Source organism: Cricetulus griseus, chromosome 9 (genome assembly GCF_003668045.3).
Source record: "Cricetulus griseus strain 17A/GY chromosome 9, alternate assembly CriGri-PICRH-1.0, whole genome shotgun sequence".
In the NCBI taxonomy this organism is placed as follows: domain Eukaryota; kingdom Metazoa; phylum Chordata; class Mammalia; order Rodentia; family Cricetidae; genus Cricetulus; species Cricetulus griseus.
Window position 1 is genome coordinate 24,996,787 of NC_048602.1, and position 23,819 is coordinate 25,020,605.

The following is a 23,819-nucleotide window of genomic DNA, read 5'->3' on the forward strand; positions in this document are numbered from 1 at the left end:
CAGTTCAGTTCATTATGTAGCTGTGGGTGTCTGCTTCTACTTCAGCTGCTGGGTGAAGGCTCTAGGATGGGATATAAGTCACACATGAATCTCATTATCAGGGGAGGGCATTTAAGGTTGCCTCTCCTCTGTTGCTTGGATCGTTAGTTGGTGTCATCCTTGTAGATCTCCAGACCTTTCCCTAGTGCCTGATTTCTCTGTAAACCTACAATGGCTCCCTCTATTATGACATCTCTTATCTTGCTCTCCTCTATTCTTCCCCCAACTCAACCTTCCTGCTCCCTCATGTCCTCCTAACCCGTCCTCTTCTCCCCTTCTCATTCTCCCTCTCCCCTGCCCCATCCTCCCAATTTGCTCAGGAGATCTTGTCCCTTTCCCCTTCTCCAGGGGACCATGTATGTCTCTCTTTTCTATGATTTACTTTATGTGCATTAGTGTTTTTTTGTTTTGTTTTGTTTTGTTTTTTTTCTTGCACATCTCTGTGAGGGTATTGAATACCCTGGAGTTGGAGTTACAGACGGTTTGGAGCTCCCACAAGAGTGCTGGGAATTGAACCCGCCTCTTCTGGAAGAGCAGTCAGTGCTCTTAACCGCTGAGCTATCTCTTCAGTTCTCCATGTATGTCTCGCTTAGAGTCCTCCTTGTTTTCTAGCTTCTCTGGCGGTGTGGATTGTGGCCTGGTAATCCTTTACTCTATGTCTAAAATCCATATATGAGTGAGTATAAACCATGTTTGTCATTTTGTGACTGTGTTACCTCCCTCAGAATGGTTTCTTCCAGTTCCATCCATTAGTCTTGGAATTTCAAGATTCCATTGTCCCCCCCCCCAGTAGCACTCCATTGTGTAAAATTTATTTACACAATGTATCATTCTTGTATCACATTGCAATGCGATACAATGTATCATTTTTATTTAAAATTTTTCGTGTATTGTAGTTTGATCATATTCTTTCCCCTCACCCAACTCCTCCCAGAGTCTTCACACCTCCAACCTGCCCAACTTCATGTTCTCTGAAAAAAATTAAAAGAAAAAAAAAAAAAGACTAAACAGGGGCTGGAGAGATGGCTCAGAGGTTAAGAGCACCGACTGCTCTTCCAGAGGTCCTGAGTTCAATTCCCAGCAACCACATGGTGGCTCACAGCCATCTGTAATGAGATCTGGCGCCCTCTTCTTGTGTGCAGACATATATGGAAGCAGAATGTTGTATACATAATAAATAAATAAAATATTAAAAAAATAAACAGTTTTTAAATAAAAAGACCAAACAAACAAAAAAAAAAACAACAAAAAACCACACCAAAGCAATACAAAACACACATGTGTTTGCATGCACATGAATGAATGCACGCACAGTCTGTTTTTCTGTTGGCCATCTACTCCTAAGCAAAGGGTTTGCCCTAGGGCGTGGTTGACAGACCTAACGACTGTCCATTGGAGAAAAGTTGATTTTACCTTTCCCAGCATGTGTCACTTTCTTCTTGGTTAGAAATGGGATTTTGTGTGCACTTCCCCTCGTCAGTACTAGGATCTCATCTGGTTTGAACCTGTTTTGTGCATGCTGCCAGTCTCTGTGGGTTCATATCTATATGAGTCCTACTGCCTGTAGCCTCTCTTTCCTAGGAGTTATCCACTATGTCTGGCTCATACAATCTTATTTTTTCCCCATTTTTAAATTTGAATTAGAAACAAGATTGTTTTACGTGTCAATCCCAGTTCCCTTTCCCTCCCCTCCTCCCCTGCAGCCCTCCAACTAACACCCTACCTATCCCATACCCTTTCTGCTCCCCCTGGATGGTGAGGCCTTCCATAGGGTGTCATCAGAGTCTATTGTATCCTTTGGGATAGGGCCTAGGCCCACCCCCGTGTGTCTAGGCTCAGGGAGTATTCCTCTATGTGGGATGGGCTCCCAAAGTCCATTCCTATGCTAGGGATAAGTACTGATCTACTACAAGAGGCCCCATAGATTTCCGAGGTCTCCTCACTGACACCCACGTTCATGGGGTCTGGATCAGTCCCATGCTGGTTTCCCAGCTATCAGTCTGGGGACCAAGAGCTCCCCCTTGCTCAGGTCAGCCGTTTCTGTGGGTCAAAAACCCTCATATAATCTTTTTGCCAGAGATCCTTGAGCCTTGAGAGGAGGGTTTGAAGAAGACATCCTATTTAGGGCTTAGTGATGCCAAGTCTCTCACTATCTGCACACTGGCCAGTTGTGGCTGGCTCCCCAAGTTAACTACCGGCAAGCAGTTCCTCAGATGAGGGTTCCATCAAGTGCTGGTCTGAGAAAAGCTCTCAAGTTTTTTTTTTTTTTTTTATTTCCTGTGATCTTTAAATGTTTCAATTAAATGACTAAAGGACTTCCCGCCTCGGTGGCTCTCGTGGACGTTTTTATCTGTTGTGAGTCTTCTGATGTTTATAGAGCCCGGAGCTGTGGCAATACACTTTGTCGCATTCCCGACACTCGTATTGCTTGCTTGTGACGTGAACTCTCTTATGTCTAACGAGGTTGTAATCCGAGGTGAAGACTCTCCCACACTCATCGCACGCGAAAGCTGTGCTATGGATTTTTTGGTGTTTGACCAGGTGACGATTTTGGGTGAAGCACTTCCCACATTCAGGGCACCGGAAAGGCCTTTCGTCGTTGTGCACTCGGCCGTGATACAAAAGGCTGGATTTCTCCCGAAATGACTTCCCGCACTGATGGCACTTGTGGGGCTTTTCTCCGGTATGAAATCGATAGTGACTCGCCAGGCTGACTCTGTTCCTGTACGCTTCCCCGCACTGAGTGCACACAAAGGGCGCCTCCCCGGTGTGGACCCGATAGTGACAAACCAGGCTGGATTTGTTCCTGTAGGACTTCCCACACTGGCTACACGCGTAGGGCGTCTTCCCACTGTGAGCGTTCAGATGATGAACGAGCGATCTCTTGTAACGGAAAGCTTTCCCGCACTCGCTGCATTGGAAACGCTTTTCTCCAGTGTGGATTCGCAAGTGAACCGCGAGATGCTCGTTTTGGCCAAAGGACTTCCCACACTGACCGCACTTAAAAGGCCTTTCTCCAGTGTGTATCTTCCGGTGTCGAATGAACCGGAATTTGTGACTAAAGATTTTGCCACAGTCACTACACTTGTACTTTCCGTCCTCGGAGTGAGTGGCCTCGGCGTCCTCGGAAGATCTGTGTGGCTGCCCAGCGCTGGGGGTCACCTGAGACTCAAGAGGACTTGAGGCGTCCAGGGAGTCCATCCCGTTGTCTGTGCCTCGTGAAATTGTCTCCGATGGGTCGCTTCTGCTGCTCTTCACGGCTGGGATCCTGACCACCCGTGCTCTTTGGACGGGTTGGTCATCACGTCCCTGCTTCTGCTGTCCAAGGGTGGCCGCGTTAACCCCTTCTGCAGAAGTACTCTGCCCAACGGGTGACGTCTCGCTCTCCTCTCTGCTCTCACATCCTGAACACAGAGAAATACTAATGAATGGAACAGAGAATATGGAGTGACAGACAGCGCATATTGCGACCAACGGTGCGATTTTTTTTTTTTTCACAGATAATGGGGCTAGTTCGGGGTGATAAGGGCCTATTAGCATGCTGACATTGTCAAGATCGTCGTTTTCTAGGGGCATGTGGCTTTCAGTAAGCCTCAGCTACTGGAGACTCGGAACGCAGCACAGAAGGCGATCTAGGCCCATAAGGCATGATAACCAAAGAACCTGCATTCGAGGACTGCTCAGGGAATTGCACCCGCTAGCACAAATAAAGGTGCTATGAGAAAACGGCTTTGGTTTAACAGGGAAAACCGAGATGGAATCTGTCATTATCCTTTGCCTTGGCACCAAAACATCAGACCCAGTAGAAAGACACTTCCTATGAACTCATTCTGAGTGCGTATATAAGCCACATCCACCCTCCCAAGTGCCTGTCCGCATACCTGGAGTCAGGAATCTCAGTGCAGGGGTGACGGAATCTCCCGAAGACTCCTGCTGAGTGATGGCACGGGTCTCAGAAGGAACAAGTCCTACAGGCAAACACAGGACAAGTGAACATTCCATACTAGATAGAACGGAGTGGTGCAAACCATGAGAATCCGCGGGAAGGGAACTAGTAAGAAAGATCCTAGGAGGAGTGGGCTTGCAAGAAGAACCCATCAAACAGCGATCACATCCGTGTAACAGGCAATGCCACAGGCACACTCAGTGTGTGTCACTCGGAGGAAGAAAGCAGTAGGTGGGTCACAGGAATGCCGTGTTATTTACAGTGTCACCAGTATAAGGATTCAGGCACTATGCTGGCCTGCCCCTGTCACCTGGCTGAATGCACTCAGGCAGGACCCTGGTCAGTCCAGGTGCAAAGGACCCTTTAAAAGAAAGACCCCCCACCCATTTACGCTCTCTTTGCCCGCTCTTTTCTTTCCCACTGCTTTATCCCCCCTCCTGCTATTCCTCTGGGGCAAATAGGACTTTTCCTGTCTCCCTCTTCTCTCTCTCTCTCTCTCTCTCTCTCTCTCTCTCTCTCTCTCTCTCAGCAAATAGGACTTTTCCTGTCTCCCTCCTCTCTCTCTCTCTCTCTCTCTCTCTCTCTCTCTCTCTGTCTTTTTACCTCCTTTGTCTTTAGTTCCCCCCTTCCCTTTCTAATAAAACTTCTCCCTAAGCTCTGTCTGCCTGGCGTGTTTGTCCCTCCGCCTAGGCCACCTTCGCCTGCCGTGGAATCCGCCAAGGTTCCCCACGCACATTATTCTTAACAACCAGGCCTTGAGAGCCATCAAGTTGACCTCTGCTATGACTCCCGACCCCACACTGCTTCCTGTGGACCTTTCCGTACTCAAGAGCAAGAGAAGGTGGAAATGGCCCATGGCCAGGCTTATCGCCTGCATCCTATGCTCCAGGACGGTAGGAAAAGACTCACGGAACATGGCATAGCTTTGGGAAAACACAGCCCTTTTCCTGTGGAAAAGAAGCCAAGCCCATCGGACATGTTCTGACGAGATGGGATGCCCTTACCCAGTGACGCCATGATAAGGAAGGTCTCCATCATTATTTGGCGGTGCAGGAGCCTCTGAGAGTCATCCAGAAGGGCCCATTCTTCCTCCGAGAAGTAGACAGCCACGTCCTTAAAGGTCACAGAGCCCTGCCACAATGAAGAGATCTGAGTTCATATGAAGCCCCTCTCTGTGGCACTCCAGCCATCTCCAAGATGGCCATTGTTCATACGGATGGCTATAATAGACGATCTTACTCCGTATGACCAGATTTGTGCCATTGTCCTATGCCAAGGCACATGGGCTTGGGGACCATCTACACACATTGTCAACATTCACTTGGCTCTTCCTGCCTGCAAGCCTTTGGAGGTACACTCCATAGAGATGCTCAAGATGGGCTCCCCCTAGCACCACGGGTATCAGAAAGGAGAATCTAGTAATCCACGATGGAGCCCGGGTACCACACAGTATAGGATCCCCTGCCCTGCCCTGCTCTGCAGGCTCAGGACCCCAGGGCTCCCTCCCGGTGCTCTTGTATTCGTGTAGGCCTGGGACTTACGTGGCACTTACTTGGGTCTGGGGTCCTGGCTTAGGTGGCCGGCTGGGTCTGCTAGCCAGCTGGGGACAGGGATCTTTTTTTTTTAAGATTTTATTTATTATGTATACAACATTCTGCCTCTATATATGTCTGCACGCCAGAAGAGGACACCAGATCTCATTATGGATGGTTGTGAGCTACCATGTGGTTGCTGGGAATTGAACTCAGGTCCTCTGGAAGAGCAGCCAGTGCTCTTAACCTCTCAGCCATCTCTCCAGCCCCGGGACAGGGATCTTTGAACCAGGCACACAGCGGGTCAACACAGAGGTGTCACAGACTTCAGACACACCTTGGTACCAGAAGACAAGGCTCTTCTTTGGCAACTTCCTGCTCTGGGCTACTACTCGATGTGATACCGGTTTTCTGTGCAACTGGGTAAACTCAACCAGGAACTTTTTGAAAAGTCTTTTGCTGGCAATGCTATAAAAGGCCCGCCCAATACGCTTTGTAACCATGGAAACATCCATTTTGATTGGCCAAGCTTTAAAAAAAAAAAAAAAGCTTCACCACACCCCAGGCCTGGATATACCACACCCCATGGCAGGAACTATTGGTCTACACAAAAGGGACTACATGGGCTTTTGTTGTTGATAACGGTGGTTGTGGTGGTGTGTTTATACACCTACTTTTTTTTTTTTTTTAATAAACAGAAGGTATATGAAGTTGGGTGGGGGTGAGATCTGGGGGGAGTTTGTTTGTGGTGGGGAAATAACATGACCAATATATTGTATGAAAAATTAAATTTGTTCATCCAGTGAAAATGGGTGTCTCTGTAACTATAAATAGTTTCGGATCAGCCGTCTGGTGATTCCTTGCAAAGTTCCTGGAGGGGTTGGTCAGGTCTGCACAAACTGGTTTACCCTGTATTGACCAGGACAGGAAGGCAGGAGAGGAGGAAGTCTGAGACACTTCAAGTGACCCCCTCAAACCTTGGGTAGGGTCTGCCGAGTTCTTCTGCCTTGCTCTCCACACTGCAGGAGCATCTCAGGATGCCCTAGCAAGTGAATTCTGAGCGATCCCTCACCGGATTGCTTGATTGTCCCAGGGTGTACGTCACAAACTGGAACACAGGGCTGTGATCCCATATAGGGATCCATCCAGGTAGCCCTGGAAGAGTAAACTTCAACTTTGTCAATCTTTAGAGACTGGGCATTTCTCGTCTACACTGAGGCCCATTAAGGCAGTTTGGGGACTGCAATCTAAATTCCAGGTCTAGGTGGAGAATTGATTTTTTTTTTTCTGAGACAGAGTTTCTCTGTGTAGCTCAGGCTGGCCTGGAACTCACTCTGTAGAGCAGGCTGGCCTTGAACTCCCAGAGATCCTCTTGCCTCTGCCTTCCAGATGGTAGGACTAAAGGGGTGTGCCACCACCGTCCAGCAGGGAATTGATGTTTTAAACTCTGGGTTCTGTTACTTGTGTCCTTTCTTACTGGTTAAAGAGCTGATCCAGAGGCTCGAGAGAGATGGCTCAGAGGCTTGGTGTGTGAAACCGAAACACAAGGCACATTGTTACACATTGTTACTTAAGTCTGCAGACCTTACAAGAGTTAAGTTTCTGTCTCCTAAACCTAACAGATCCTGCCAACCATGCTTTTCAACCTATGCCGAGCTTGTGACCCGATGATGTATGCCTACCCCCTTTGCTTCTTGAACCTATGATTGCCCCTTTGCCTTAGGAAAAAGTGTCTTCCCAGACACCTGGTTGACTTCCCTGCCCCATGACATATTCTTGCACTTATCTACCCCACAGGCAGCCTTGAGCCGACTCCCCCAGGTGTTTGAGCCCTGAGTTCCCCCCGCCCCCCCCCGGACTCTTCTGTCCAGGTGCTAGCAGCCAATGATCTCCACAGCTGTTTTCTATCAACCCTATAACTCCTCCCAGTGACAGGGACCTCAAATGCCAATGAGGTACTGCTCTCTGGAATCCCGGCTTTGGGAGTGGCAGCCAGTTGGTTGCCAGAGTTAGGTTTTCCTCAGGTCTAACGGCTACTCTTGCACAGGACCCAGGTTCAGATGCCACGGTGCATCTGTTTCCAGGGCATCTGTTGCCCTCTTCTGGTCCCCCCAGGCACACTCGAGTCCACTTTTATACAGGCACCAAAGATTCATGCACATAAAATAAGTAAATCCTTTTCAGGGTTGATCCAACTGGGCTTGTCAGTCATCAGCCCAAGAGTAGTTCTTACCTTCTTTCACCTGGAATTCTCAACCCCTACGCAATCCGAGTCCCCTGAGGAGATTCTAAGATGAGGGGACATTGAGTGTCTGAAGCTGTCCGCCCTAGACTTCATCCACACAGACACACTCCCCAGCATCCCTCAGGCAGCCTGCAGAGCCTCTCTTCTTACTTGGAAAAGTAGCCTGTCTTTGCACTCCTGGCCAAAGACTGGGTGCACTTTTCCTGACACGTTGTCTTTTCTTGTTGGTTCTCCAACCCACATCCCTTCCAGCATGAAGCTACTGTGTACATGAACTTGCTCTATGGCCTCCATTAGTGGAACAAACAGGTCAACCCCACTCAGGCTCAAACATGGCTTTGCATAAGTTTTCTCCTGGCAGCTTCTTACCAACCCTGGGAAATTGGCTTTGAGCTTTCTTTCTAGTCTATTCCATATACATATATATATATATATATATATATATATATATACATATATATATATATATATATATATATATATAATTTTCTTTGCAATTCTCTTTATACTTTTCATTTTAGGTATGCTCACAGTTGGGAAGGAGGGTTACATGAATCTGCTAGCATGCAGGTTGTCAGGCTTGGTGGCTAGCACCTTTCCCTCTGGAACCGTCTCACAAGCCCCTAAGTTGTTTTTGTTTCATTTTATTTTTTTCTCTGTAGATTTTATTTTAATTTACATTAGTGTTTATGAGCAAGAGTGGGCATGCATAGGCTTGCCTCCAGGGGCAATGGGAATTGGATCCCTAGGAGCGGAAGTTACTGGCAGCTATAGGCTACAAGGACTAGGTGCTGGGAGCTGCACTTTGTCCTCGGGGAGAAGAAAGCATTTCTGACCACAGGGCTATCTCTCCAGTAGCAGCCCCACCCCTGGTTACTTATTTATTTGAGGGCGGGACTTACATTGTAGCCCTGGCTGTCCTGGAACTTGCTGTAGAGCAGACTGGCCTTGAAATCAGAGATCTGCCTGACTGGCTCCCAAGTGTAGAGATTAAAGGTGTGTACCACCACATCTGGCTTCCCTTATCTATCTGTCTCTCTATCTTTACTAAGAGGGGGGCTGGAGAGATGGCTCAGAGGTTAAGAGCACTGGCTGCCCTTCCAGAGGTCCTGAGTTCAATTCCCAGCAACCACATGGTGACTCACAACTGCCTATAACTCACCTCTAGGGGATGTGACCCCTCACAAATGCATACTCGCAGGCAAAACACCAATACACACAAAATAAAAATAAGTAAATTATAGAAAAAAAAAAAGACTAGGAACCCAGAGGTCTGCACCACCGCGCCTGGCTTCTCTTACTTGTTTATTTAAGAAGACTAAAACCTAGAAGAGGAAACTGCGATTAATCAAATAACAATTTAAATAGAGGATAACTAAAGGGTGGTCAGTGAGATCAGGACTGTCACAAAGTCTGGCCTTGTATTGAAGGAGAATTTTAACACTTCTTTTTCCTTTTCTTTCTTCTTTTTTTTTTTTTTTTTTTTTTTTTTTTTTTTTTTTTTTTGAGACAGGGTTTCTCTGTGTAGCTTTGGAGCCTATCCTGGCACTCACTCTGTAGACCAGGCTGGCCTCGAACTCACAGAGAATCCGCCTGCCTCTGCCTCTTGAGTGCTGGGATTAAAGGCGTGAGCCACCACCACCTGGCAACACTTTTGTTTCTAAAGGGCTATGAAGGAACCAGAAGGGTGAGAAGGGCCTGTTAGGTGGCACTTCCTCCTCAGGGGTTGTTCTGATTGGCGGCTGCAGGATTGGAGTTTCTAGAGTGAAAGGATTCTGGGCTGTGGTTGAGGCACGGACAGCTGTTGGTGGTATAGATGTGGCTCGGCAGGTTCTCATGGCCACGCCTTTTGGAGAAAAGGAAGGTCAGTCAAGCCTCACCTCCTCAGGCTCACACTGAGGCTTCATCCCGTCCCTGTGGAAGGAACCTCAGCGGAGTTCTGTCCTTGGGTTGTACCCCTAGCAGTTAGCTGAAACTCAGAGCTCAAGGGCCAGCCTGTGTTCATTCTCTCAATTTTCTCGAAAGTACTTGTTGAAACAGTACTGGGTCAATACTCACACACAAATGGGCAATTAAAACCTAATTGAAATAACATTATTAGGAGATCTTAGCATTTGCTTTAAGTCATTTGGCATTTGATTAAAGTCTTTGATATTTATGTATTTATTTGTTGGTGCTTGCTTTGAGACAGGGTCTCTCTCTACACAGCCCTAACTGGAACTTACTATGTAGACGGGGGCCTCAAACTCAGAGAGATCTGCCTACTTCTGCTTTTACAATGCTGGGACTAAAGGTATATACCACAGCACAATATCCTTGATCTGTCAAGACTTAGGCATTTCTGCTGCCTTGACAGATCAAGGTAAGGCAGTATTGAGAACTGAAAACAGCTAAGCGTGTGCGAGGACTAAAGTTGTGTTCTAAGTTCAAATTGCTATGCTTAAGAAATCTATAAAGCCGGGCAGTGGTGGTGCTTGCCTTTAATCCCAGGAGGCAGGCGGATCTCTGTGAGTTTGAGGCCAGCCTGGTCTTCAAAGAGTTCCAGGACAGCCTCCAAACCTGCGGAGAAACCCTGTCTCGAAAAACCAAAAAAGAAAAAAAAAATCTATAAAAACAAAAAATCTAACTTGCAAGCCTCACTTGCCCAAGGACCCACAAGTTCCTAGTATGTTGGGGCTGTGGTTCATGGAAGATAACACACCACGTGTTCCCACGTCTGTAAACATGGTTGGTTGCCCCAACTTCACAGGATATGCTTGATCATACCTAGCTAGGAGGCACATAGGCAGGAAGAATTAGTATGTCAAGATGCACGCCTGTCCCCAACTGGTTGAAGGCAGGAAGGTTGAGGCCTTGTCGGTCTTGCCTTTATAAATCTCTGACTAATGTAATTTGGTGCCATACTCTGGGAATCCCGGGTATAGACATGGTGGTCACTATCCATCATCCTGGCCAAATTTGACTCAAAAATTGTGCTAGTGGTCTTATTCTTGCTCCATGGGATTAACAGAAAACCCTTCAAAGACTTCAAAAAGGGGGAAAAAAATAGCCTTCAAGGAGAGGCTCACCTTCAGCTTCCAGAGTCCCCCTGTCTCTCTGGGCTTTCTGCATTCATTTCCTCAACCCTAGTAAAAAAACCTTCTGACTGGCTGATGCTGGCTGTTCATGACTGCCATGTTTCCAACTTTCCGTGCTGCTCCCCGTAGGACTGGAGATGTTTCCTGCCTTTTGACTCTTTAAGTGGCAGAGAAAACAAAGCTTGCTTCAAATCGGCTTCAAAAGTTTGGTGATGGTCTTATTCTCGCCTGGTGGGATCAACACGTGTTGGTGTCCGTGCAATCCCAGCGCTCGGGACACTGAGTTAGGAGAAGTAAGAGCCCGACGCCAGCCAGGCACACAACTCTGTTATAAAACACTCCAGGACGGAGAAAGGAAAATGGACTTTGCTACTAACATGTTCTCGGAAATATTAAGTCATGTCAAAACATTGCCGGGTGTAACATTCACCTCAATCCCAGAATTCAAGAGGCATAGGCCAGCAGATCTGTCAGTTCAGAGGCAGCCTAGTCTACATAGAGTTCCAGGCTATAAAGTGACATCTTGCCCCTCCTCTCCTCTACCCCCCAAATAAAGGCAAAAACAAACCAACTCCACACACATGCAAGTAAAAATTTAAAGCAATACTACAGAACTATGCTGGGGTATACCCTCACATGCACACACAGAAAACCAAGAAAAGCACAAAGTTTGAAGAGTCATACTTCAAAAAAAAAAAAATATGCATACGCACACGCCTTTAATCTCACCACTGGGAAAGAAGAGGCAGGTGGATCTCTCTAAGTTCAGCCCATTTCAGACAGCCAGGGATACACAGAGAAATGCTGTCACTAAACAATAGAGAACCCAGAATGAGACAGGGCTGCTTAAGAGCACCTGTTGTCTTGCAGGGGACCTAGTGTCCATTCCCAGCACACACACACAGTCGCTCAGCCACATGGAAGTCCAGTTCCAGGGATCCAACGACTTACTTCCTCAGACACCACACACACACACACACACACACACACACACACACACACACACACGAAAGCATTCGGGCTACATTTCAACATGAGATCACAGGGGACACCTTGGAGCTGTTCTCGTCAAAACTAGTAAAAAATCAGGGCTGGAGAGACCGCTCGGTGTTGGAGAGCACGTGTTGCTCTTTCATAGAACGGGGCTTTCTTTCCTAGTATTGATGCTGTGAGTCACAAGCACCCATCCCTCTAGTTCCAGGGGGAGAATACACCCTCTTCTGACCTTTGTCAGCACCACACACACATGTGGCTTACATACATGGACATACCTAGTATATGGGTGAACATGCCTATATGCAACTAAACATACAAAAAAAATTAGTGCATGGTGGTGGTGGTACAAGCCTTTAATCCCAGTACCAGGGAGCCAGAGACAGGCCCATCTCTGAGTTCCAGGCCAGCCTGGTCTACAGAGTGAGTGAGTTCCAGGACAGCCAAGACTATACAAAGAAACTCTGTTTTTGAGGGGGGGTGGGGTAGGGAGAAAGAACCTAACAACAACAGAGACCCAACTGAAACTCAGAAGCACAGAAGAGAACCTCTGCAAACAGTCATGAAAGACTATAGAGAGGGGAAAACAAACATTTATTCGGGGCACTGTAACACTCGGAAAAATGAGAAGTCAAGTCTCGTTACAAATCCAAGGCCACCCTGTTCCTCCTCCAACCAAACTGAGTCCCATGGAAACGCCTCTCCACACTTGGACAGTCAAGAACAGAGCTCCCGCCCTCTCTCTTATGCCCCTGGCGTCAGCTTCTTGGGAAGAGCTCTACCAGAGGAGGACAGTTCAGTGGACGTGGCTCAAACAGAGGGCACTCTCATAACTTCTCTTTTAAGGTCAGGGTCAGTCCTAAAGTGAAGGTTTGCCAGGGGCTGAAGCTGTTCCCTGAAATCTCTGCACTCAGAAACCTATGTGAGGGGGAATGACGTGCCTTTCAGAAAACACTTTTTTGTTCAGGGGCTTCAAACTTGGATCCCGAAATCCACGGGTTCGTGACATATCCTAGGCCAGTGACCTCTCCACTTTTATGAGTGGGAGGTGTGTGTGTGTGTGACTGGCGATGACATTTGCTCTTTTCTCAACCCTCCTTTAGTCCCACTGGGTTTTCAGGTGTTCATTTAGACAACCAAGGGACTTATTACCCTCATTGCCCTCTTTTTTGTTTGTGTTTTATTTTGGTTTGTCGAGACAGGGTTTCCCTGTGGCTTTGGAGGCTACCCTGGAACTAACTCTTGTAGACCAGGCTGGTCTCAAACTCACAGAGATCCGCCTGCCTCTGCCTCCCAAGTACTGGGATTAAAGGCGTGTGCCACCACCACCTGGCTTTGTGTGTGTGTGTGTGTTTCATTGCCCTCTTTAGACTTTCACTTATCGAGTGTGAACCTTCCGGTGTTTATACAGGCTAGAGCTACTGCAATACACTTTGTCACACTCCCGGCAAGCATACTGCTTGGCTACAATGTGAACTTTCATGTGTCTCACGAAGTTGTAACTGGAATTAAAGACTCTCCCGCACTCATTGCACTTAAAGGGCTTGCCATGGACGGTTAGGTGCTCAATGAGGTCAGAGTTTTGGGTGAAATATTCCCCACATTCACTGCAACCGAAAGGCTTTTCTGCAGTGTGGCTGTAGAAATGGTTCAGAAGGCCTTCGCGGCTTCTGTACGCCTTCCCACACTCGCTGCACTCAAAGGGCATTTCGCCCGTGTGAAAGCGATAATGGACTTTGAGGCCTTCCCTGCTCCTGTACGATTTCCCACACTCGCTGCACTTAAAGGGCATTTCTCCTGTGTGAAGTCCTTGATGGGAAATGAGGGAGATGTTATGCTTGAAGGCTTTGCCACATTCCCCACACCTATAAGGCTTTTCCCCGGTGTGCATTCGGAAATGCTTAATGAGGAAGGCTTTCTGGCTGAAGGATTTGCCACACTCGCTGCACTGGAAAGGCTTTTCTCCAGTGTGTATCTTCCAGTGGCGGTTAAGATGAGATATACTAGTAAACACTTTGCCACAGTAAGTGCATTTGCAGTTTTTCTTCTCAGTGGCCAGGGCCTCTGCGCTCTCAGGGCTCTTGGGTGCCTCCCCAACCGTGTAAGTCACCTGATGCCCGAGGAGACCCGAGGAAGTCTGGAGGATCACTGCGCTGTCTGCACTTAGCAAGGCTGGCTCAGCATGGCTCAGCCCTGGCTGTTGGGGCATGGCTGAATGAAGATCTCCTTCCACAGAAAGACTCTGCTCAAAGGGGGCTGTGTCACTCTCCACTTTGATCCAACAACCTGAACAGTGAGAAACACTGGTGAATGTCGTGGAGACTGCTGAGCGACAGGCACACAGCACTTATTACTAACAGCGTTCTGAGATTGCTCACACAACACCGGGGCTAGTTCAGGATGGCAAGGAGCCATTGCCAAGCTCGCTTTGTCAGCATCACAGGGCCTAGGGACGTTAGGGACAGCAAGAACACAAGCATGGGGTGAATAACCGGGAGAAGCGCTGTGAACCTTAACACAGCCCTTCAGCGATAGCTGTCTACAAGCTTTAGTTGCTGAAGACGCAGGACACAGTGCTGTCTAGGTCCCCAAGGCAGGGTGACTGAAGAGAACCTGCATTCCAGGACTGCCCTAGGTATAATGCACACTAACGCGGTCAAGGAAAGCCCGAGTTTCACAGGGTTGCAGGGCAGCGGGCAAAACGTAAGAGACACTGAACCATGAACATATTATAACCTGGTTATAATATGTGCATCCACCTGCAGTCTCCTCTCTACAAGTACCTGTCCACAAACACGGAGTCGTGAATCTCAGTGCAGGGGCGGAGAGATCTCCGCAAGATTCCACCTGAGTTATGTCACTGATCCCAGAAAGCTCAAGTCCTAAAGGAAAATGACAAAAGAGGTAAGTGCTCCTGGGCAAGGACTGGCTGATCCTCCAACCCTTAATAATCCAAAGTAAAAAAAAAAACACCTAATAAGAACAATCGTTATAAGAGTGTCTTGCAAGAGAAGCAAATAATGAGCCCACCAGTGCCACAATTCCTGACACCTGCAGACACAAAGCATGCCACCTAAAAGGAGAGAGAAATATCTGGGTCACAGAGATGCCAAGGCATCAGCTCAAGGATGACGGGATCGTTGAGTCTCCCAATTGCCTAGTACTGCCTACCATTAATCCCAGCACTTGGAAGGCAGAGGCAGGAGGATCTCTCTGAGTTCCAGCCAGCCTGATTAATACAGTGAGTACCAAGCCCTATTTGCATAACCCACCACACAGACAAATATTGTCACCGCAAATGATTTGTTGGCTTTTACTGTTCTTAAGAGACAAAGGGTATTGTGTAACAAGCTGTGTCTATAATCTGTACTTTCAGCCACAGGACAGTGTGGGGAAAGACAGTGTTCACAAGCCAGCTTTGAGAAGGATACGTCTCTTTGAAGGAAAAAAAAAAAAAAAAGCCAAGCCTGTACAGACATGCTTTAACAGGATGCAGGGGCGGGGCCTTACTCAGCGAGGACACAAGTTCAAAGATGTCTGTCATCACAGTCTGGTACAGGAGCCTTTGGGAGTCATCAAGCAGTTTCCATTCCTCCCAGGAGAAGTACACAGCCACATCCTCAAAGGACACACAGCCCTGCCACAATGGGAAAGTTGAGTTTATACCAAGTCCCTTCTCAGGGACTCTTGCCATCCTCAAGACAGCCATTCCCACTTGGCTTCCTACATCAGAGGGTACCAAGCTCTGAAGTGATGACATTGATCGAGTCTGTCCTCAAGGTCCCACCAAGCACTCAGCAAGAACGGGCAGGTGGACTGATGGTGTCTTAGGTACTTTTCTATTACTGTCAAGAGACACCATAGCCAAGGCAACTTACAGAACAAAGAGTTTACTGGGGGCTTACAATTCACAGAGTGAGCCCATGACCCTGACAGCAGCAGGCATGCTCGGCACTGGAGCAGTAGCTGAGAGCTTCATCTGAACCGTAGGTACCAGGCAGAGAGGGTTAACTGGGAATGGCATAGGCTTTTGAAACCCGCAAGCCCATCCCCACTGACACACCTCCTCCAGCCAGGCCACGCCTCATAATCCTTCCCAAACTGTTCCACCAGTGGGGACCAAGTATTCAAGTCTATGAGCCTACGGGGGGCATGCTCATTGAAAGCACCCCAGTTGGAGTCAACCCAAGCTTGAAGGATGCCATGAGCAGCCCCTCCTTTCTAGCACAGAATCTACATGGGCTCCTCCCAATCATCTGCCTCACACAGACCATATCTGGGTCACTGTTGTCCACTGTGTTCCAGGCAGGAAGACCAGGAAGCCATCCATCTCTACACACTCTCACAGCCCACAGGGCAGTCTTCACTCAGAACTTCCATCTCCATCCCAGCACGCAAGCCCAGCCCTCAGCGACTGGGCTGCCCCCAGCTCCTACCATCCACCTAACGCTGTAGACCTCATGCACACCCGAGGATTCCTCAGCATTCCCGAACCATCTCCCTGCCAGCCTTCCTCTAAAGCTCAGCCCTGGGACTTTAAGACCTCTGAAACTGAAGCCAGTGGTTGCCATGAATGGAAAGCGGGCCACGCATTCCCTGCGGTGGACGTGGGGACCTTACATGCTGAGCCACCCGCCAGGGAGACCCAGTGGAAGCAGAGAGAGAGAAAGAGAGAACGCCAAGCAGAGAGTCCCCAGACACCACAACCACAGAGGTCTCCTATGTGAACACTGAGGGGTGTGACTCCTGGGCACCCTTCACTTACCTCTTCCTGGTTGGGAGATTTCATTGAATAATGAGAAACCTGTAGAAAAACGAGAGTGTGAGTAACAAATGAGGGTGTTGGTACCCCAAAGGTTCACCCGAGTCCCCTCTCCTACCCACAGTCGGGCACACCCAGATGCCCCCAGGGCTCCACCCCTTAATGGTGTGTCTTACTGGGTGACTTTGGACAAGGAATCAATCTCCCCAGTTTGCTGTCTGAAGATAAGAATGGCAGCTCGTCTGTCTTATTTGCTGTTCTATTGCTGTGAAGAGACACCATGACCCAGGCAACTCTTATAGAAGTATTTAAGTGGGGCTTGTTCATAGTTCCACGCGGTTATCCCACTTTTATCAGGGTGGGAAGCAGACTGGCTTGTGCGAGCGCTTTACATCCTGATAGAGAAGCAGCAGGAAGAGAGAGAGAGAGAGAGAGAGAGAGAGAGAGAGAGAGAGAGAGAGAAACACAGACATAGAGACAGAGGGAGGCAGAGACACAGAGAGACAGAGGGAGACACAGAGAGAATTTGACAATGGCAAATTTTCCCAGCTCCACACTTCCAACCAGGCTACGCCTCCTAATCTTTCTCAAACAGTGCCACTCCCTGGTGACTAAGCACTGAAATACATGAGCCTGTGAGAGCCATTGTCCCCCCAAACCACCACGCACAGTACCTAGTTCAAAAGGAAAATTATTGCATCCAAGTCAGTCCTATGTGTCAAGTGCCCAGTACAGGCGTTTCCTGGGCACATGACTAATACTTTCACAAACACTTAAACAATTATTTCAGAATGTATGGTTTTATCTACATACATTTAATTAAGAATGTAGGAGCCCAGTTGTAGTGGTTGTCCCATGCCTTGAATCCTACAGAGAAACCTCGAGTGTGTGTGCGTGTGTGCGTGTGTGCGTGCGTGCGTGCGTGCGTGCGTGCGTGCGTGCGTGCGTGCGTGTGTGTGTGTGTGTGTGTGATTTAATATCAGCCAGGCATAATGGTGCATCCCTTTAACTGCAACACATGGAACATCTCTGCGAGTCTGAAGCCAGCACGGGCCACATAGGCCAGTCAGAGTCACATGGTGAATTCAAGTTGGGTAAATAGTGACAGTTAACACAGCAGACTTTACTCAAATGATGAATATTTTCACATTTAAAAAAAAAAAAAGGAAAGTACTTCTTCTTTTTCTTTTTCTTTTTTTTAAATCTATCAGAGAGGCCGGAGATGGAGAGGCCATGCCTTTAATCCAATCACTCTGGAGGGGCTTTGCGGGTCTGGGGCCAGCTGCGCCGCCTACATAGCGAGTTCCAGGACCGCCAGTACTGTCTCCGAGGGGAGAAAAATAATAATAATAATAAAAATCTATCAGGTATCTAAAGACTACTCTTCACCTCTGTAGTCTACACCCCCAACTCCTGCATCGGTCCACAGGATGTACCTCCATCCACATTACCTTACCCATGCCCAATATGCCCGGGGGAGGTCTGGAAAACTCTGAATAACTGATCGATAGTCTCTCCTCCGTTCAGGTCTTCCGCGACCCCCCCCCCCAGCCATCTCCACAAATAAAAGCCCTTTTCCTCCACCCAATGCCAGCAGGGGTCACCCCAGGGCTTGTGTCTTGGAGCTCACGCGGGCCTGCAAGCCTTTGGATGGAATAATCTGCTAAAGGTTGTGAGTCGCCAGCATTTGGACGTCAAAACCATCATCTCATCCACCAGCGTCCTGCAGTCGGGGACCCCCGCCCCGGGCCTGCCCGGTTGGCTCCTGAGCCGGATGGCACAGCTCTAGGAGAACCCAGGTAGGCGGGCGATCGCCGAGCGCTCACCTGGGGCAGGGCTCCACCCGCAGCCTCCACGATCACCATCGGGCTCCACAGGATGGCGGGGCCCTGGGACATGGCTAATCCCTCCTGCAAGCCCGGATCGGGTCACCCGGGTGGCCACAAACCTCAGATCCCCTCTCCGCGATCAAGGAGAAGCGTTTCTTAACGCCCCCGGCCGCCTTGTCACGGCCAAAGCAGACGAAACCAGTTCTCTGCGAACCATACTGACGGGGTCCAGGAAGTTACAAAGACATCTCCTTCGCATAAAGCCCGAAGTCCCGCCCAGCCGCTCTGGTCGTCACTGAACCACCGGGTTTCATTGGCTGGGCTTCCCGCGATGCTTTCTGGGCAATGTAGTTCCAAAAAGGATCCACCGCCCGCCCAGGACACAGCTGCCCAGATGCAGGAGACGACCCGGTTCCCGTGGACTTCGCGGGACTGGTGTGGGGAATGTTGTTGTTATGACAGACACGGCGATACTCGGGTGTGGGTTTTAGGCATAGTTAGTAGGGGGTGAGCTACAAGGCCGAGCGTGCTTGGAACGCTTCTAAGTTCCAGAACTGCAGGCAGAGGCAGAGCTCTGCTTTGGAAGCCAGCCTGCCCTACTGCGTTCCAAGCCAGGTAGGGCTGCGCTACCTAGGGAGACCTCCTTGTGGTTTTCTTTAGTGTTTAGAAATGCATGGCACAGGGCAATGCTGACTTCTGCATTTGAGACCTCCGCCTTGTGTGAAAGAAACGGTGCTTGCCAGGTCCACTGCAACTAAATCCAGGAATGGTAACCATGGAAGATGACAAAAAGGACGTTTTTGGAATCAGAGATTCCTTCACCACGGGTTTCCAGAGTCAGGCGCTTCTCCCACCAGCCTTTTTGTTTTGTTTTAGTTTGTTTTGTTTTGTTTTGTTTTTTTGAGACAGAGTTTCTCTGTGTAGCTCTGGCTGTCCGGGCACTCGTTCTGTAGACCAGGCTGGCCTCGAACTCACAGAGATTCGCCTGCCTCTGCCTCCTGAGTGCTGGGATTAAAGGCGTGCCCCACCAACGCCCGGCGACGCTTCTGGTTTTTGCACACCATTGTGGAGGCGTCAGGAAGAACTTTTTTTTGTTTTTTTTTTTCCAGTTCTGATTGAAGGTTTATCTAATTAAGGCCAAAACAACAATTTCTGAATTCATAGAATGGTCATAGTTCTAAAATATGGTTGATGGGCTGGAGAGATGGCTCAGAGGGTAAGAACACTGGCTGCTCTTCCAGAGGACCTGAGTTCAATTCCCAGCAACCACATGGTGGCTCACGACCATCTATAATGAGATCTGTGCTGAAGACACCACACACCTGTGATTCCACAATAACCCTACAGATCTTTTGCTTGTTTTTTTGTTGTGTTTTGCTTATTTTTTCTGAGGGGGTTGATTTTTTGAGACAGGGTTTCTCTTCGTAACAGCCCTAGCTGTCCTAGAACTAGCTCTGTAGAGCAGGCTGGCCTTGAACTCACAGAGATCCACCTGCTTCTGCCTCCCAAGTGCTGGGATTAAAGGCGTGCGCTACCACTGCCAGTTTGTTTTGTTTCTTTGTTTGTTTTTGAGATAGAGGCTCTCTCTATAGCACCGGCTGGCCTGGAACTCATGATGAAGACCAGGCTGGCCACAAGCTCCGAGTTCTACCTGCTATGGCTGGGATTAAAGGCATGTACTACTCCTGCCTACCGGAGTCATTTTTTATAGATTAATCTGTGTGTGTTTGTGTGTGCATGCACATCTGGGTGTGTGGACTTGATCCAGCTGCTGTGCCCTCTTCACCATCACCAAGTCCCTGCCCTGAAACATAAACCAGATAATATAAATCTCAAGTCCCAAGGACATACTACAGCATCTAAGGATGTTGAATGTTTCTTTAAATATTTCTCAGCCATTTGACATTCCTCTATTGAGAACTATCTTTTTGGAACTGTATACCATTTTTAATTGATGGGGAATGCTATTGATTATTTGTCTCTCTCTTGGCTTTTGTAGAGTGTTCTGGAACTATGAAAGCTTGTTGTCAGGGAGAAAGCTTCCAGATGAGTTCTGGCTTGATTTCTCTATTTAATGAAACCAAAGTACATAGTGTTCTTTTTAGCAACAATGTCTAATTATGCTTCATTGTACAACCACAAGGAGAAAAGAGAAACTGTATTGTTTTACGGGCTTCAGGTACCTTCTTAACTAATAACTTATAGGGATGTTTTGTTGTTGCTGTTGTTGAACGACCTCATATTCTAGAAACATCATTTTCTATCCCTTTCATATTTTGTGTCTAACAAATTATATTATTAAATTGCTTTTAAACAGAAAAAAACTCAAGTCCCCTAAGCATCAATGCAAAAAGTAACTAGTAAAGCTCTCATAGCTATTAGCCCTCATTTATAACTGTGTCTATTAAATTATTATTTGTCTATTAGTAGAACAAATACCTCCTGTATTCCTTCTTCCTTTCCTTTTCCTTCTTTTCCTTTCTTCATTCTTTCCTTCCTTTTTAAAAAAATTCGGCAGGGTTTCTCTATGTGCCCCTGGCTGTTCTAGGACTCTGTATAGATCAGTAGGCTGGTCTCAGATTCAGAGACCTGCCTGCCTCTGCCTCCCAAGTACTAGGGATAAAAGCTTGAGCCCACATTGTCCAGCAGCAAGAGGTATGTTCATGTGCATTTGATTTTAAGAATTTTTAAATCCCTCCCATTTCTTCATTGATCCATTGGTCAATCAAAAGCAGTGTCCAGTTACTTTTCTTTGCATGGTTTCTAGTGTTTTTTTTTATTTATTTTTGCTATCGACATTTATTTGTTGCACTGTGAAATGAGTAGATACACATAATGATTTTGATTCTTTTGTATTTGTTTAACTGAAGCACTTGGGAGGCAGAGGCAGGTGAATCTCTGTGAGTTGAGGGCCTGCCTGGTCAACAAAGTGAGTTTCGGGACAGCCAAGGCTGTTACATAGAGAAACTCTGTCTGGAAAAACCAAACAAAACCTAACAAACAAAAGACATAATTTATAGTCCACAATGTGATCTATGTTAGAAAATGCTCCATCAGCTGCAGGCAATTTATCTTCAATAGCTGCTGATCCTAAATAATCTCTTTTGAAAAATTTTTTAACGTGTATAGGTATGTTTCACACATGTCTGTCTGTGGACCACTCCCGTCTCTCCAGCCCATTTGCAATAGTCTGAAGATCTCTTGCAATTTAATCCTTTACTTTTGTTTTTAAATTATTTTTTTGTATCTAGGGGACAGATCTTTTGATGACAATGAGGTATAAGTTACCTGCTATGACTGTCTGTATATTTATGTATCTGCTTATGTCTAGCAATGCCTATTTTAGAAAATCATGTATGTGAATAGGTGCATATATATTTATTATTCCATGACCTTAACAAATTGGTCCTTGTATCACTATGTTGTGGCGTGTTTTATCTAATCCAATCTTAGGTAAGGTGTCATTTACCAGATGTAAGTTTAACTGCTTATGGTTAGTTTGTGTCTTCCATGTCCTTTGCATGTTGATGGGGAATGTACTGTGTGTTTATCTTATTGATTGTTTAATAAAGTTCTGCTTGGCCAATGAAACGGCAAGTTAGGCAGGACTAGGAGTCAAAAAGGATTCTGGGAAATGTAGTAGAGAAGTGCTGATCCAGGCAGGAAGTGACATAGCAAGGAGACTCATATTTAAAGAAGGAGAAACAGGAAGGGTCCCTTTTTTCCCCTCTGCTCCTGCTCCAGTGGCACAATGTGAGCCACCGGCAAGGAGGGATGCCAATAAGGTGTCCGATAAGATAAGTCTTATAAAATATATAGGTTTATGATAGTTAAGACTGAGCTAACAGATGAGAATCCTAGTCACTGGCCAGGCATCTTTGAACCTAATACAAGTTTCTGTGTATTCATTTGGGCCTAACTCGGGTGGGCGGCTGGTGTAAAGCTCACGAGTGGCGGTGGGGCTCAGGCGGCATTTGGCTTTATCGTAACAGCATGTTGTCTTACATCTTTTATTTTCCATCTCTTTGCCATCTATTTATTTATTGAAGACAAAAAAAAAGGCCAGATCTTGCTTTGAGCCCATGCAGTTGGTCTTTGTCCTATAATTAGAGCACTCAGACTATTAGCAGATAGATTATTATTATTATTATTATTTCTTTTTGGTTTTTCGAGACAGGATTCCTCTGTGTAGCTTTGGAGCCTATCCTGGCACTCACTCTGGAGACCAGGCTGGCCTCGAACTCACAGAGATCTGCCTGCCTCTGCCTCCCAAGTGCTGGGATTAAAGGCTTGCGCCACCAATGCCAGGAAGCAGATAGGTTATTTACTGGGGATTATTTGTTGTTTCTAGTAATTTTGTTGGTTGTTTATGCTTGGTTGGAATTGCTTGCTTTTCGGGAATTTGCTGATTTCATGAGTTCCACATGATTGACTTTTTCCTGGTTCTCCTTTATGTATGTCTTCATCTCTTTCTTGTACATTCATGATCAAGAAGGTCTTTCTTCAAACAGAGAATATTGATGCATGGCTGTAATCCCAGAATTTGGGATTTGAAGGAAGATGATGTATTCACAGTCATCCTCAGTGATAGATTGATACACTTTTTTTTTTCTCGAGACAGGGTTTCTCTGTGGCTTTGGAGGCTGTCCTGGAACTAGCTCTAGTAGACCAGGCTGGTCTCGAACTCAGAGATCTGCCTGCCTCTGCCTCCCTAGTGGATTGACACACTTTAGTGCAGTGGTTCTCAATCTGTAAGTCTCGACCCTTTTGGGTGTCAAACAACCCTTTCACAGGGGTCCCCCAAGACCATTGGAAAACCCAGATATTACCTTACAGTTTGTAACAGTAGCAACGTTACAGTTATAAAGTAACAACAAAAATAATCTTATGGTCTGGGGTCACCCAACATGAGGAACTGTGTTAAAGGGGCACAGCATTAGGAAGGTTGAGAAGCACTGCTTTAGTGTACGCTTCGTGTCGTTCTGTTTGCCTTCATATATCATGAGGCCTGCTTGTTGCTGGGATTTACTCACAAATGTCTCATTTTCGCTTGCTGTTGTAGGATCCAGTTGCTGTCCCTTGAAAGCACTCAGCTGTGGGTAAAGCCCAGTGCACACCAGGCAGAAGTACAAGATGTCCCGTCTCTCTCATCACACCACAGGCCTCTTGCAGGGGGTCCTGGTTAAGCATGAACGGGCAGAAGTCTGTGCAGACACCGGAAGACCCTTCGTTACATGCCTCTGTTCATAGGCACAATTATACCTTTTATATTAGGGATAAACATGGCTACACCTTCATGATTAGAGAATTCTTTCCTCTTCAGAGAATCAAACATTAAATCAGCAAGTTGACCAAATGCCCAAGCCTTGAGGGATCAAAGGAAGCAGCTGGGCAAT

At 47.3% G+C, this 23,819-nt stretch overlaps 1 protein-coding gene across 6 annotated transcripts; it reads right to left on the reverse strand.

Annotated features, from left to right (window-relative positions):
* Window positions 1–1,964: 1,964 nt before the first annotated feature.
* On the reverse strand, window positions 1,965–18,685 carry LOC100758333 (zinc finger protein 419). 6 transcript variants are annotated; one of them, XM_027430842.2, is made up of 9 exons: window positions 18,421–18,685; window positions 16,771–16,859; window positions 16,598–16,636; window positions 15,343–15,469; window positions 14,616–14,714; window positions 13,943–14,118; window positions 4,990–5,116; window positions 3,921–4,007; window positions 1,967–3,443 (listed from the first exon to the last, which is right to left on the reverse strand). In XM_027430842.2, exons 3-9 carry the CDS (start codon window positions 16,619–16,621, stop codon window positions 2,386–2,388), a joined length of 1,698 nt encoding a protein of 565 aa, XP_027286643.1. In that variant the 5' UTR covers window positions 16,622–16,636; window positions 16,771–16,859; window positions 18,421–18,685; the 3' UTR covers window positions 1,967–2,385. The 6 variants fall into 6 exon arrangements, with proteins under 6 accessions (XP_027286646.1, XP_035305198.1, XP_027286643.1 ...); XM_027430845.2 differs by lacking the exon at window positions 16,771–16,859 and having other exon boundaries at window positions 1,965–3,443; window positions 16,598–16,603; window positions 18,543–18,685; XM_027430844.2 differs by lacking the exon at window positions 16,771–16,859 and having other exon boundaries at window positions 18,543–18,685.
* Between the last annotated feature and the right edge of the window lie 5,134 nt (window positions 18,686–23,819).